The sequence below is a fragment of the Gavia stellata genome, chromosome 2 (genome assembly GCF_030936135.1).
Source record: "Gavia stellata isolate bGavSte3 chromosome 2, bGavSte3.hap2, whole genome shotgun sequence".
Lineage (NCBI taxonomy): Eukaryota > Metazoa > Chordata > Aves > Gaviiformes > Gaviidae > Gavia > Gavia stellata.
Genome location: NC_082595.1, coordinates 90,106,521 through 90,123,057, shown reverse-complemented (window position 1 = coordinate 90,123,057; position 16,537 = coordinate 90,106,521). Strand labels below are relative to the sequence as shown.

The following is a 16,537-nucleotide window of genomic DNA, read 5'->3' as shown; positions in this document are numbered from 1 at the left end:
TTCGAAGAGCAAGACTTTAATCTCCTTGGAAAGAGTAAAATTATTAGGGAGCGAAGGGGAAAAATACACAGGCAGTTAGCCCCTCTCTTTCCCTAGGAGGCCAGTGAGAAGTCTGCAGGCAAGGGGTGAACTTTTCATACCTCCTCTCTCTGCAAGCTCTTCCTCACGAACAGCCCTAATCAAATCTGCAATCACATGAAATGAGCAGTGGAAATAATACTCTCACATCAGTACTCCTTCGCCACTCAGAGGCACAGACAGGGAGTTAGCGGTGTTATTCTCTGGGATATGAAGTTGTCTGTGTATTACATTAGGAAAACTTGGAGGAGCTGATTTTAGCTGACTACCCATTCCCAGGTGCAGAACCACCCTCTCTCCCACCATGTGAAGCTCTGCTCTTGCACTCCAGAAATACTCTGAAACACCTTGCTGCACAGGGAAACGGCAATTAGGAAGATAGTTTTCAGTAAATTTACTGAAGACATGAAGACAAATTGACTTCAGTAATTTTTATTAATATTCAAAGTTAGTGACACCCTTTTAACCTAGAACATTTCAGTCAGAAAACAAAACGGAATATCAGGATTTTATGTTTCCCTGTTTACAGAGTGACTCTACTCTGTAAGAGAAAAAAGAAAGAGCAATTCCCTGATATAGAGTTACTAAAACACAACTGAAATGGACCCTTGAAATTCCCTTTTTAAACTAACCAAAATGGGTTAATTACTTGTGTTTGAGGGAACATTTTGACCTCCTTAATAAGTTAGAGAAATTATTATAGAATAGGTCTATATAGCGTGTGCAAAATCAGGTATTTGTCTTCAGCTGATTGTCAGAAGTGACACCCAGACTTCTGATTTTCCATTTTGTATGACTCATTTCAAGAGATCTTCCTCAAATAATTTCCAAATTATGTTATCTTTGAAATGGTATCCCTTCACCTAATATAGCTTACATCAAGTAAAAGGAAGTTATCAAAGAATTATTTTCACTGAGGGAACGAGCTTCACAGCATTTTAAAATTTCAGTGTGAGTAATTTTTTTCCTGTTGAGTCTTTGACACATTCTGTATCCCCAGTTTGAGCTATGGAGGTTGAAAAGTATGTATCCATAAGAACTAGTTTAATGATATCCCAGCATGAAATGCATCTTGACATACTTAAGCATTTGGCAGTTCCCTGAAGAAAATACATGCAAATGGGAGAGCCAGAAGCAACTAAATCTGTTTTTCCATCTTCCAGCAGGAGCTACTATTCCCAAAACACTTCACAGCAAAGTTTGCACATTGAAACTGTCATTGTTAATGCTGAATCATTTATTTTTGGCCCTGCTATATTAATTGTACCCAAAGACCAAATATAGCTTTGCATCTCATAGGAGAAGGCTGTCTTTATGATACAATCTCTATTTTGTTTTAAACACAGGAAGAGTTAAAATAGAACTGCATTTTAGAAAACAATTTCATTTTCAGTGTTAGCTCAATAGCCCTGAGATCACAGAAAGTTGTCTGATTGCTGTATTGATTTTTTCTTTCACGGTAGCTTTTCTCCCATAATGTTGTTTTAAGAACTTCACTCATCAGGTCTTAGAAAAGGAGAAGATAATCTCTGCAGCAAAAAATAACCTCTCTCTCTTTCTTTTCACAGAATTTGTTTGTTTGGTCAGTTGACATGAATTGTATTTTGGAGTCTCTGCAAAATTCATATATTTTTTGTGGGGGCAGTTATTTCATTTCTCAGTGTTTATTAGAACTTATATAGATGTATATATAAAATAAATATGTGGCTGTAACTGTTCCCAGGGTAAGTCATCTGATCATTTGCACTAGCAGGGCGCCTTCAAGCAAAGATATGTGTTTCTCAAGGGTGCTGACTGGAGTTTCAGTTTTACACCCTGAAAATTGTGTTTGGCTATTACTGGCGTCTAGGTGATGACAAGAAAAACACTCTCAAGTGTCACAAAGCTATTGAAGACCAAGGGGGCCAGGACTCTGCCACCCACGAGCTCTGTGATGGGAGCAGGGATACCAGTGCAGGGAGGGGGAGAGCAGGCGAACCTGGCGGGGTGCCGCAGTCCCTGCCCACAGCTTGTAGGCAAGGTCTGGCAGCAGGAAGCAGAAAACATCCTGAGCTTCTGAATGCTACATGCTTGACCACTGAAATATTTCAGTACACAGGTCAAATGGAGAACAGCCACACAGAGTTTAATCTCATAGAAATAGCCGAAGATAGGTGCAAAAAAATTAACTATAGTATAAACTATGCCAGCAGAAGGGTTGTTTTGCTGGTGTCTTCTGCATTGTGGTTAGGAGTTCTGCTGGCATAGCTACATAGTAAAGTTATCTCTAGTGTAAAAAAGGCATTAGAGAGAGTGAGACCTTCTCTCCCCTTACCCCTTCATTCCATGGATGCTGGACTTTTCGTTGCAAATCTTCTGGCTGATATTTCCACAGTACTGCAAGGGCTTTAGTAACACGGCTGAATAGCAACAGAAAACATAGAGTTAAATCTCTCATACTTTAAAAAAAAAAACCAAAAATCCTCACAACTAATTTATTTTAGTATATTCATCAATTAATCATCCATAAAAACTTTCATAGGTGTTTGACAAAACATGGGTTATCCTTTAACCAAAGAGAAATTACTGACATAATTTCTTAATGCTTTTCACAAACTTATCCTTCAGGAACTATTGAATTTATATTAGGAGTGTTGCAAATGACTACAGAATGTCTTAATTGCCCTGAAACAGTCTTTAAAGTCAATAAAGGACAGTACCATAGTGTGGAATACAAGAATTTCTCCTAGCATTTTTATTCTTCTGCTCAAATTTTCTCCTCTTTGAACTCAGCTCCATTTAGGTAAAAAAGTGAATTTGCACTGAGTCCCACTTGGTGCACAAGGATCCCATTGCTCTACCTACCCTCCAGAGCACTGCCAACTGGTAGCTGTGCTGTCCTAAAATGTCATCTCACTCTGAACATTATACATTTATTATTATGCCTACCTCCTGTGTTCATAGTGAAAAAGGCATGTATTTCTGAAGATTACTAATAAGGTTTAGAGATTAGACAAATATTATGGCCTGCTTTGAGTTAGAAGGGTGAACTAAATGCCAGTTTGAATATTTTTTCCAGGCTATTTTCTCAGATTGTGTGTGGAGCAATTTATTTACGAGTATAGAAAAAAAATGGAACAATCAAAGAGAATGAAAATTTCAATTAAAACACATCATCTAAATAAACAGTAATGAATGCCAGAAGCAGATTGATTGTTAGTAATTTCTCATTGCTGGTGCAGCAGTGACACAATTGAGCAAAGCTTTTAACCTGTCAAGAATAGAGTTACAGCATCAGACTATAATCTTGGTTTCATCAATATAGATCTAACTTTTCCCCCTCTACCTTTGTGATATGAAACCATTTTCAATTAGAAGATTTAGTAGCATTCCTCAAGCAGTACAACATGCATTTTACTTGCAATTTTGTAATATGCTTATTGCAGGGGAAAAGACACCATTGTGTTAATTGTGCATGTTGTATACAGGCAACTTACACAATATCTATCCAAGGTATAAATCCTGAGCCTGCTTCTATTGAAGTCATGGTCAGGGTTTTGTATGTCTTCAGAGTAGAAGCCATACAGGACCACACAACAAAAATGGAGTGCTTCATACGCTTCAGGGAGCAGAATTAAGGCTGTGGGACTCTTTCCTGACATTCAAGTAAATGTAAGATTATCTTAATGGTGGGAGGTATATGGATTATATGAAAATTATATGTATTTATGTGTGTTGGTAGATTTTATCATCATTTATTTATAAGCAAAATCTTCTGGGCATCACCAAACATCTCAATCTCTCCAGTCTCTAACATTCATCATTCTTTCATGGAGATAATCAATCTGCACTCATCAGAATAATTCCCCAATGCATGAAATTAATAACAAGGTTTTGCCTGTCTATTAATATTGTGCTAAAGATTATGAATTGAAGTGTTTTAATACTTTAATTTAATTACAGCAAAGCAGAGTAGCATGAATATGAGAAATTCTAACTTCTATGTTTTATTACGTCTGATTTACTTATTGAAATGGAAATAGAGTTAGGTCTTTAGTAAATGGTAGGGCTGTGCTTATACGTGTGTATTCATTGCTGTAACTCAGTGATACATGCAAGCAGCCCAGAACCACTGTCTTACACCCCCAATGGATGTGTATCGCACCAAAACGCTGCATTGCCAGTGCCTAAGCCTTGTCTGGTCTGACTGGGCTTTAAATCACCAACGCTTCGTGACAGGATCCTTCAGGATAATGAAGATAAGACAAATGTTGGTGTTGGGGTAACTGTGAGATTCACTAGAAAGTATCAGTCATATATAGATTCTGTCAAGATCTACGTTTCTACAGTAGGGCAAAACCAATGTCTCTTACTCAGGCTATGTATTTGAGCTATGAACTATAGAATTCAGCAGAGAAAACTAAAACTGAACTTTACTCACTATGAGACAAGCACTACAACCATCAGCCTACAGAATCATCCTCACTCTCTTTCTGCTCAGTGAATAGTTGAATATAGCACAGAATAGGCCATGTCAGGGACCTGCTACAGCACGATTCCCCATCCTGGCAAAGAAGGCACTCTGACCCCATACTGGCAGTTTGTCTTATGTCCTGAGCTACAGAGCACTGAGGGAAAAGGAGGCTACAAGGCTGTTTGTCATTTAAGTCTTTGCCTTTATTAAAAATGCTGAAAACTAAATCAAAGCAATTTGTTTCAGATCAAATGAAACATTTCGTTTTATTTAGGATTTTGTACGTTTGTTCAGGTTTTAACTCCCAAAACATTGCTTTCCATATGCCAATAACTCCATAGAGGAAAGTGAGGGGTTTGGTGATCAAAAACACCAAGCCAATTAAAATTCTTTAATTCATTTGGACAACAAAACAAAACCAAAACCCCAGTGAATTACTCGTGCAGCCCTGAACCACTTAACCCTTTCCCAAATGGGTGCCACACGGGACTGATGAATTATACATATTGCTGTTTAATTTAGTGTTGTGGTGCAGCTGTACTGTTTGTCTAACAGAAAATGGAATAGAGTTTGAGAACCATAGCTCCACACATTAACACATGCTTATAAAGTTACAGAGTTTGTATGCTTCCACAGAACTCGAGCCTAAAACTTCCAATTATGTCTTGCTTCTACTTGTGGTTAAGCAGATGTTTCACTGGTCTAGAGAAAGCAGAATTAAAATGTAATACCTACTACCAAAATACTGTTTTCAGACGCCACTCAGTCCCTGCCTATACTTATTCTAAATAACAACAAAATATTAAGCCCTGCCAGAGTTTAATGTTTTCTATATCACAGGCTGCAGATCAGTTCTGCTGTACTGTTGTAGCTTCATTCCACCCTCTGCAACCTGTTTGAACTATCAATTTGGTTTCCTCAAATTGAATTAAAAGATATCACAGTAATTCCTTTCTCACCCCTACCACTACGTCTCTCTATCTGTACCCTAAACACTATTTAAAGATCTGGAAATTCTCCAGATAAAATCAATCTTCCATTGCAACCCCAGCTTATAATGCTTTTTAAAATGTTGCTTTTTCAGCATAGAGATGGATGTGGATGAAAGGAAGCGTAGGAAAGGATGTGTAGGAAGGAGGTGTAGGAAAGCATATTGCTACTTACCAAAGTACGATATTTATCCCAGCAAATGTGGGAGTCCAGGAGGAGTTAGTTTTCTAGGGATAAGCCAGTCCCCTTAGGCACTCCAGTCAATAGAAACAGGCATCTCCAGGAAGAGACTGAGCTCATCCAGAAGTAAGTGCCTAACATGGCTGAGCTGATGAGCTCAGATTACTGATTATAGAGCATCCAGAAATTTTGATTTAGACAGATGACTCTTGGAAGCAAAGTCAAGCAAAATGAATTTTGTCCCTTTCCCCAGTGCTTATGCCCAGTGTAAATGGCAAGTACACGGACAGTGGAGAAAACCCAATGAACTATGGGGGCTGATCATGATTCAGCGAAGTCCTGGAGCACCCGCTTGTGTCCCACTTTGTCTGACGCTCCTGTGCTTAGGTCTCTGTGTATTTTCCTGGGTAGGCAACCTGTAACTTCTAATGGGGGTACCAAGATATGTCTCAGAGACATGATTCCTCTGAGGATCTCATCCTTATGGTAGGAGTACCTTATGTTATAGTTTAATGTATTAACCTTACCCCCAGCACAGACAGGATAAAGAGAGCTCATCCAGGGATCATTCACACAACTGAGTGAAGCCATTAGTGATTGCAGAACCGGAAGATATTATGGTTGGTTGATGGTTGGACTTGATGATCTTACAGGTCTTTTCCAACCTTAGTGATTCTGTGATTCTGTGATACTGTGATCTAAGGTACATGTAAAGCTCCCTTTGACATCAGAGGGAACAGACATCTAAGGGGTTCTTGAGGCAAGACTATTTCAACAGTTTTCAGTTTACATGAGCAAATGTAAATGGGTGGGGTGTCATTTACGTTGAAATTTTAGATTGTTCTCAAAAACATATGTATGTATGCCCGCTTCAGGAAGCTGTCTATGTTCCCTTGGTTTTTTCTACTTCCTTAAGCAAATACAGTCTTAGCTGTTCTGAGTTATTAATATATCACTTATTATTGCCAAGGGATAAGGTGCCACAGAGCTTTCCTATATCTCCATCTTTTTCAAAAATGTGTTATGTTTATAAACACTAACAGCAAAACCAAATATTTACTTCCCGTATAAAATGAACAGTAATTTCAGCTACATATTTTTTGAGCTGGATTTTGCATTTACTGCCAAAAGACATCTGTTGGTAATAACCTGTCTGTATGTTTAGTCCTAGGTAAGATCCGAAGTGCTGTTGGAAGCGCTCAGCTCCTCATGTCTCAGAAATTCCAGCAATTTTATTGGCTTTGTCAGCAAAATCTGGTAAGTGACCACATCTGGCCATTCTTGAAGAGTTTAAGGCTATTCACACAAAACATAATTTTAAATTTTAGAATTTAATGTTTTTACTTCAAAGGCAACAATAAAAACAAGTGTAGCATAGCCAAACAGCATCATTCTGAAATGTCATTTTCATGTCTCATATTTTGTCTTACTGCTCTTCTTTTTCTTTTTTTTTTTTTTAACTTAATCCTTAAGTATGGTGTTAGTACATTTTTTTTTCAAAGCAAACATGTAATTTCAGACTGTCTGTGTTTTGTCTTTTCTTTTTTTGCTGTCTTTATTAAAGAAAAAAAATGAGAAGGAAACAAATGCAAGTTTCCTAAGACATAATATTATGGCTTGTTTTTGTAATACCCTAAAATAGTCACTATATTTCTGGTAAAAAAGGAGAAATTTTTCACATTACAGTAAGTGGAGAATACTAAAATAGCAGAATAGCGGAGAATATGTGATCCAGCTTTCTACCTACCTGAAAATAGGACTGATCTTGGAAATGGGAATATACATAATGTTCATAAAATTGGGTTTCATAATTTGCATTGCCAATTATATATAAGATGTCCTAGGGCTAAAGGAACAGATGCAGTATATTACTTGTGAGAGTTACTGCTATTGTTCTGAAGTTCATTAGAGACTAATTCAATTCTAAATGTTATCTTCATTAATATGACAGCAGCCATCAGTGATATAAACATTGTGGCAAGATGATACTAATCAATAGAAGAATGTAATTCTTCTAGCTACGGCTGGTGGTAAAGAACCTACTTTCTTCAACTCACTTGAAAATCAAGTGTAAATGTCACCTTTTGACTGCCCTTACATCTCATATATTAAAAGTGCTGAATTCTATTGGAAGCATGACAGCATACATTACCTATATGTCTAGTTAGATACATTTCTTTACTTGTTAGTATTTACCACATAACTTTTTAAGGCAAAACATTCATTCTGCAGAGACCTACTTGCTACTTTCCATCCATAAAGTTAAACATCCAGGATTCCTGAAACTGCAATCAAATATTACTGAGAAAGTCATGCCAAAAATGTCCTACCTTCTGATAGAAAATTATAAGATATATGGTCCTCATTAGGAAAGGATCCAATTATCCACTTCAAAGACTCTGTCAAAACAAGAATTTTAATAGCTGTTACAGAATGACAGAGGAAATATGCAAAGTCAGGCAAGCAGGAGATGACCACGTTTCTAATATAAAATACATCATGTGTGCTCCCTATCTAGTCATTTCTTTCGCAGCGAAAGAAGGAAATCTTCATCAATGTCTAAAAGTTTCTCACTGCAGATTTCAAAGTGCCTTCCATTACCTGATTGATTAAGCTATGTAAACTAAGATTTGGAGAGCCTAACATCCACTCCACTTCATTTATCTTCAAGTGGGTCCAGCACTTGTGCTTGAGAGCATTACTGTAGTAACAAGCGCAGCTCCTGCTCAGCACAGCCGTCAGCTGTTCAGAAGTGCGAACAATTCATTACTGCAAAAGCAATAGGAGCACAAGGAGAAATCTACAGCTTTGCAGACAACATGGCCAAAAAACTGGCAAGATTTTATTTCTCTCCTTCTTATTTGGATAACAAACCTTTGAACTCCATAACAGCAGCTTTATCCCACTCTGAAGATTTAGGCTCTGAATACTCTGCAGCTTCATTAAATCAGCAGTGGGCTCTGCAGAAAGCAGCAACTGCAGAACTGGACTTTTGGCTCATTCATGTTTTGAGGATTTTCTTCCTATGCCTGATGACAGAGTTTGTTGTTAAATAGTCACTTAGTGCGTATCCACATCAGGCTTTCCATATGCTCCTAAGACGGCATCTCGGTGCCCCATGGGAGTGCTGCCAGACAGCAGCCAGTTAGTGCATTCCCCCACTCAACATCTAGCACTTACAGGGCTACCACACAGCAGTTTCTCTAACAGTGTTCGACAATAATAAGCATAAATATAGGAAAAAAGAACAACAGCCTTTACTTCTGCCAATTCAAAATACAGCAAGGGTTTAGGAAGTGGAATATGCTTACTCAAACTGAAATTTAACCAGAAAACTCACCCATCACCTATGGACTTTTCTAAAGGGTCATGAGAACTTCAAAGGACACATTCCATTATGCTTTTACGAAAGACTCTCACTTAGGGTAAATTTGTAAAAATGTAAACTTCGATGAAGTTTTTTTTAATAATCTGGCTGGCTATCTCCTACAGTGTACTGTTCCCACTAACTGGTAGAAAAAAACCCCCACTGATTAATAACTACTCCCTTCTGCATTCTTCACATTATCTCCTGTAACACCCTGTTTTTTCTTTGAAGTGTCCTCCTCCGTACTCTCTAGTCAGCACAGATCCTGCTCAGCTTGTGAGATCATCACTCAGTATGTCATGGTTGCAGGCAAAACCAGAGCAGCTCGAGCACCGGCTAGGTACTTTTTGCTTGCTTTAGGCTTCTTTCAGAAGAAGGGCTGCAGAGCTGAATTCCAAATAAGATACAAATAAATGAGCAGCTTCTGAGAAGAAAGACGTTTAAGCCAATCTTTTCAAAACTTAGTTAGCTGTAATAGTAATCATTTGCGCCAGCATTTATCGGTGGACTGGGGAGCCACCAGCGACAGCAGCAGGAGGCAGCCCTCTTGTGTCCAGACAATGCACCGCACACTCCTCTGCAAGCAGCCGCGCTGGAGGCTGCGGTCTTCTCAAACATGATGAGCAGTGGGGTGCACAAAGGTACAGAAGAGCAATTAGCCTTGATTCAGAAGGCAACGGCATTTCAATGAGTGGCATCATTTTATGGCTATTTAGAGGAAACTGGGGAGAGGGACTGAGGAGACCGGGATGAAGAGAATAGATTGCAATATAAGATATATTGCTGTGGGACTGTACTGACAAATTTCACACAGGGAGTCGGTTTCTGAAGCTGGAGATATTGACCTCTGTAGAGTAATTAATACCACTGAGAGAAATTTTAAATGGTTTTGGAGTAAATTGGAATCTACCCAATTAAGTTGTTTTCAGTGAACACTAATCTGGAGTTGTATCACGTTTTCCAGAAGTCTGTTATAATCTATATGGCCAGTTCTGTTAAGTCCCCGAAGCTCCCTATGAAAGGAAGACTTTCTTCTAGTCAAGAAGACTTCAAAGTGGATAGGCTTTTAGGCTGGATCTTGGCCAGGATTCCCAAAGGCTTTAAATAGGGGTGACATTGCATGTTGTCATGCCCAGCTCCAGACACTCAGCTCCCACAGCGGCATTTGCAAACCCAAGCTTGAGTAGTAATTCCTAGTGTAAGACCACTGGAAATGTGCAATTCAAGGGAGGAATTCAATAGAAATGCTGACTTATCTCCCAGTTTTTAAGCAACTATGTGGGGTTGTGTTCAATACGTAAAATGCCTTTGTCCACTAGATTTGTAAAAGTTGGGGCACAGAGCCTTGCTTCAGCAATAACACCAGTGTTTCTAATATAGTAAACTAGTCATTACAGTTTTTGCCCAGGAAGGGAGAGATCCAGAGTAGCTTTGGCCTGGTTTCAACTTCGTCTCTCCCAGCTCCATTGTGTACACCATCTTAACTGCTTCCTCCTGCCCTGGAAGGGGAGACACATTTCTCCATCATTTTCATAGAGATGTTTATCAATTAAGCTGTATTTCATTGAAGTGGCAAGCCTGTTTTATTGAACTGGTACCAATGCTCATAGAACATAGGGTTAATAGTCTGCATACTACCTTTTTATGTAATTTTTATCTAGCATGGACATCAGGTTGATAGTCAAATGAAGGGTCATCTTGATAATTGTTACCACCAATGTTTGCTCCATTAAGTGTTGTGCACATAGCGCCATTTAATTGCAGTACTTGGGGATAGTGCCTTCCAAGTTCCTGAGTGTGATTCAACCCCCTGGAGAACAAAATCCTAACATCCCCATCAAAATTTTATACCTTACGTATACATTTGAAAATGCAGGGCAATGTAAACATCAAATTCAGCATAAACTGACAACTTCTTCATGGTGTCGTTTTGTTTTCTAATCAGCTATCGTGAATCAACCAGAAAGACTTCAGGCTGGCTAGAGTATGAAGCACGTTGTCCTTTAATAATCAGCAGGCAGAGGCGGTCAGCTTGTTCCTTTTTTAGAAATGCAGGTCAGCACAGCATATGGTGCTAAGGAACTTCCCATGCCACACGGATTCAGGAAGGCTCCCGTATGACATCCAACCATTCATGTCTGGGTTGTGTAGGAGGCACAACTTTCCAGTCACAGCTCCCAGCTGTAAAGCGTGCATAGCCTTAGCACTGAGCAGCAGTGTAGCAATGTCGTGTGGCGTGATGCCTTTCCTACCTCAAAGCACATTGTTTAAAGCCTCCTGGTCTATTCATATTCTCTCCTTTGTGCATGACAGGACCCGAGTGCCATGCCGAGACCAACTTCCCAGGATCTTGCAGGTTTCTGGGACTTATTGCAGCTCTCAATTGAAGATGTCAGCATGAAGTTTGATGAACTGCACCAGTTGAAACTCAATGAATGGAAGATAATAGAATCGCCTGAAAGGAAGGTAAGCAGAACATGGACAATACCATTTACTTCTGATTTGTAGTCCTGCAGTCTCCTTGTGTTAAATACAATAGCAAAACACGATAGGTTTCTAACCCCAGAAAATATCTAATTGGCATGGCCCAATTTATACACAGAAACCTTCACCAGATGTGAGGATTTTTTCCTTTTTAACGATGTTGAGCTGAGCTGTATAACAAACAAAATTATTTTTGCTAATTTAATCCACTCCATAATGCTTTTGTTCAAATTATCTGGATTCACATTCTAAAGACTAAAACTGAAATATGTTCTGATTAATTCAGATTGAGGACAATAGCCCAAGATTTCAATCAAGGTAAACCCAGCACTCTGCTACATTTGGGGCAGCTCAAGCCTGAGCACTACACTACAGTGTTTAATCCTGCCGGCATGACATGACTGAGACTAGAACAGGTGTGAGATAAAAGCATGTGGCAAAACACAGCATAGGTCAAACTAAAGCTTGGCCCATGAAAGTTTGGGGGACAAAGAGTACTTCTGGCAAAATGCCTGCACCTCTGCCCTGCAACTCCACTGCCTGGGAGACACCCCAGCCACAATGCTTACAAACCAAAGGTGGCAAATTGCCCACAAAAGCAATGTAATTCTGAAACTGCCTTTCCCCTTTCTAGAGCTCCATCCCTCACCTTGATTATCCCACTATTCTTGCTGATTATTGTATCAGTCAGATGAAGACAGCATTTGGTTTGAGTCAGTACTGTTGGCCTCAGGTGAATACTTGTTTGGTTTGGGAGGAATTAGGAGGCATTTTGACAACTCTTTCATTTCTTCATGCTCCTCTTGGATTTTAATTTTCAGCCAACTGGTTGGTGGATGGTGAGTTTGCAACTCTTGCTTACTAGTGAAAACTGGAAGTAAGAAATTATTATAGTGACAGCAACAGTGATGTTCCTAAGAGGGGAATAACTAAAAGTGAAAAAAAATTAGATGGGACAACAGGAATGTTCCTGGCTGAAAAGAGGAAATAGAGAAAATAAAGACTGGAAGAGCTGGTTGTCGTGGGGAATAGCATCTTAGGCTGCTGCACTGTTCCTGTTGAGTTGAGAATGTAGAACTATGTTCTTAAATAACCTTAGTAATTTAGTTTTGGCTAATGCATTTTGTTAGTAGACTCAGAATTAGTTTTAAAAAAAAGACCAAACAATGAAGAGTCTGTAAACCATAGGTGCATCAGTTCAATTTTTGTGTTATTTGAATCCTGCTGTGCACCAAATTAACTGTGTTCTCCACAAGGAACAGCCCATACTCTGGACTACTACTATTACTCTAAGAAGTGACATAGCAGATAGATCGATCATAATAACTATACTATACATATGAAGTTGTGGAGTGTCTGTCTTTGGGGCTATTCAGTCCAGTATTAAATGTGATGTTGAAAAACCTGCTTTAACTTCAAAGTTGCATCTAATTTCAAGTGGGCTTTGAATGGGGGTTGTATGAGATCACCTCCAGAGGTCCCTTCCAACCTAAACTATTCTATGATTCTGTGATTCTACATCATCTTTTTAAGGCCCTTATATGATATTTCACAGTCTCTAAATGGAGTAAAATATCAATTTCACACTTCAAAACAATTCTTGGTTTAAAACCTGCAGAGCAATTTACAGCTACTTTGGTATCAAAATCTACTATCACTTTATAATTTCATAATTCTTCGATGTAATTTTCTTTAAAATGGTCCACATTGGCAAGCAGAACAATTAGCCCTATGTTCTCTCTCTGGTTGGTGCTTGCATGTTTGCATTTAGCAATTCATGGAGGAGACTAAACTAATAGACGTGTATACACAGCTGCTATCTCATATCCAGCTGAGGCTAAACTCAGTATGATTAATTTAATTAAAAATCCTGCCCTGCTAATCTTAGACAGTCTTTTCACTTGATCAGCCCACACAGATGCGCTGAATTCTTACTGGAGAGCCAGTGTATGTTTCTGTTTATGATGAATGTAATAACTTGTCAGTTAAAATTAAACAAATTCCTAAAAAGCGAGGTATGCAGATTGCATGTGCAGGATACCTGCAAGGACAGTAGAAGGAAGCATAGTCTGTTTTAAGTCACAGGACTGCAGGATTTGTAATGGTTGCTGAAACAACAGGGTTTTGTCAGTGTCCCTAGTGTGGCTAGCTATTCATGTAATCCATTAGTCAGCTGATTGGAGAGCACAAATTGAGCATGCTTGATGTATGTAACCAGTATTTTGTATTTCATGTCTTCGATTTGCATGCTCTGCTGATGGCACCTTCTGCACGCAGTTCACCCTCAGTTTTAATACCCTATTGCAGGAAGAAAGAAAGGTTCCTCCTCCTGTACCAAAGAAGCCCCCAAAAGGAAAATTCCCTATCACGAGAGAAAAATCTCTGGACCTACCCGACAGACAGCGACAAGAAGCTAGAAGACGGCTAATGGCTGCTAAGAGAGCAGCCTCTTTCCGGCAGAATTCAGCCACAGAGCGTGCAGACAGCATCGAGATCTATATCCCAGAGGCTCAAACCCGGCTTTAAAGACAGAATGCTGCAGAGTTCCTTTTTTAAACAAAATGCTTGTACAGTTTGTCACTTACCTGGTAATTTTTGTCTCATTCTCTCCACTAAATATGCCCTTGCTGTTGTGTTCTTTGTGCCATAAGCACAGTGGAATGCTTTTGATTTCCTCAGAATTTGCTGAGCTCACTGCAAGAACGACTTCTTTTTGTATTTATTGTCTGACTTACAATCAGCCACAATGGATAGGGCTTGTCGAGACCTGACTTATCCAATATATTCTCAGAGGACAACAAGAAACACCTCTTGAGATGGAACCCAGCTTACTTTTTTGTTATTTATATTTTTATAAAATGTGTGATAATTAGGGATAAGAATAACAAACTATAAATGGGTGCATCTCACCATTCACTAGAGGCATTAGCTAATCCAAGTAGAAGGTGCTACAAATGTAAAGAGCAGGAAAGAAAGAACCCATTTATCTCTCTGACCTCCAGTTTCTTTTCCTAGAACCCAGCTAACATATTTACCCATGTGCTCTGCCACTCTTCTCATCTTTGTTACTGCAAAATAACATTAGGCCTCTCTTGTCATGTCAAGTTTCTGGAGATGAACAGGGATATCCAGCCACTAAAACTCCAAAGTTCATCAGAAATCAAGAAGCATACAAGTCTGGTGGTGGTGGGAATGCCCACTGAGAAACGTTTGCTGTTAGCAGTATAACGACACTCTGAAACCTAAGCAAAATTATAATGCAAGAGGACTTGAGTGATGGGTGAAAGGAAAACGGAAGCCTTAAAAAGTTAGATCTTCTGTAGCAAGATGTGTAAAGAAAAAGTTATACTCGCTCCTTTGGAACACTCATTGCATTTTTAACAGTTCTTTTATGTGTTAACATTTATTTTATAAACCTTCTCTCTTTCATTTCAAGAGCTGTGCTACATGTAATATTTCAAACTCTCAAAATGTTATATCAGTTGAGTTTCCAGGGTATCCTTGAGAAAAAAAAAATCTTGCTTGTTTAAAATGCCAGTTGTGATGTTGTAAACAGTTTAAGAAATATGAATGTGAGTGGTAAGTATATCTAAGTTTAAATGGTTATGTTAAGGTAAAGGTGAACTGTGGTTTACAGTTGTATTTTTTTTTAGAACTATTTTTCTATGCAGTATCATTTATGGCAAGAATAAGTTTCTTGCTTGCTTCAGACATAAAAAAAAAAAAAACATGACTCAAGAGATAAGTGATTTCCAGCCATGGAATATAAGGAAAACAATGTCTTTTCAAGCCTCACATTGTCAGAAGAGAGAGTTGGTAACTACCACAGTCAAGAGGCTTTAATTTAAAACAAATTAAGACAGAATTAGTCCACTTCACCTACCTTCCAGAGCCAGCTGAGCAACCCAGCACTTAGAAGTCTTCAGGTGAAGACGCAATAAGATGAGTAACCCGCAGCCCCCGATTCCAAGGTTTGAATCCTACTGAACACTACTTTAGGTCAAAACGGTCTGAACCCAATGAGATAGACAGCCCCAACTACCGCATCCCTTGTTTACCTGCTTTAACAAATGCAATGTATTTAGCCATAGGCAGAACAGCTATTTAATTATACTCGAGCACTTTGGTTCTTCACCTGATGAGCACTTTAAATCCAAATCCCATGCACCCTGCAGCCTGATGGATGACTGAAAACATAAAGTATCGTAGGTTATGCAGATCTGACATTGCTTCAAATCTGTTTTATTTTGGGTTTTTTTGTTTTTCTTTTTCCTTCTCTTTTTCCTACAGTGTGTAGTATTAAGCATGAGTTCTGTCTTTGGAGCACAGCTGATAAAGCATGTTTAGCTTCAAGATATGAATCTTTAGAGATGAAGTTTTGAGAAGTTTCTGTGAGGAGAAAACCCTGTAAATTGAGCCTGATATCTGGTATATACTTTACCAAATAGCCTTAAACTATATTTGGAAGCAAAAACCAAGACGAATGTACATCCTTCAAAAATGCAAAAAAAAAAAAAAAAAAAAAATCCCTGAAATATTCTTCTATAGATGAAAACATTATATTTCACATCCCTCATGTTTTCAAGGCATTTTCTATTAAGGAAAGAGCTAAATCCTGGGTAGTGTACAATATTGATGCTACGTCCTATATTTGTTGTACTATTTTAAATACAAATGTACTTGCAGACATTGGCATCTTTAGTCTTGAAAACTGATACCTTATTTAAAGTGGAGCTGCTAATTAGAAATATCCACACAAAACTAAAGCCAGTGTCTTTCCTAGATTTTAGAAATTTAAAATAGGCACACACCCCCATATATATATATATATATATATATGGCAGCTGATACTTTTTATCTAATTTTCCTGTACACTTCAAGGAGAAATCACACTTGGCTTACTCGCTTGAAAATCCCCACCTGCAGCAACAGGTCATGCGATTAAGACAAGTTGTATTTGATCCTGCCAGTAATCAGACTTTATA

At 38.6% G+C, this 16,537-nt stretch overlaps 1 protein-coding gene across 1 annotated transcript in view; it reads left to right on the top strand.

The window, feature by feature from the left end:
* Positions 1 to 14,078, top strand: part of DLGAP2 (DLG associated protein 2) — a 318,216-nt gene extending 304,138 nt beyond the window's left edge. The window contains exons 12-15 of the mRNA XM_059829808.1: positions 6,867 to 6,958; positions 11,382 to 11,534; positions 12,374 to 12,391; positions 13,860 to 14,078. Coding sequence (XP_059685791.1) covers positions 6,867 to 6,958; positions 11,382 to 11,534; positions 12,374 to 12,391; positions 13,860 to 14,078 — 482 coding nt within the window. The remainder of the gene's footprint in view (positions 1 to 6,866; positions 6,959 to 11,381; positions 11,535 to 12,373; positions 12,392 to 13,859) is intronic.
* The last annotated feature ends 2,459 nt before the right edge of the window (positions 14,079 to 16,537 follow it).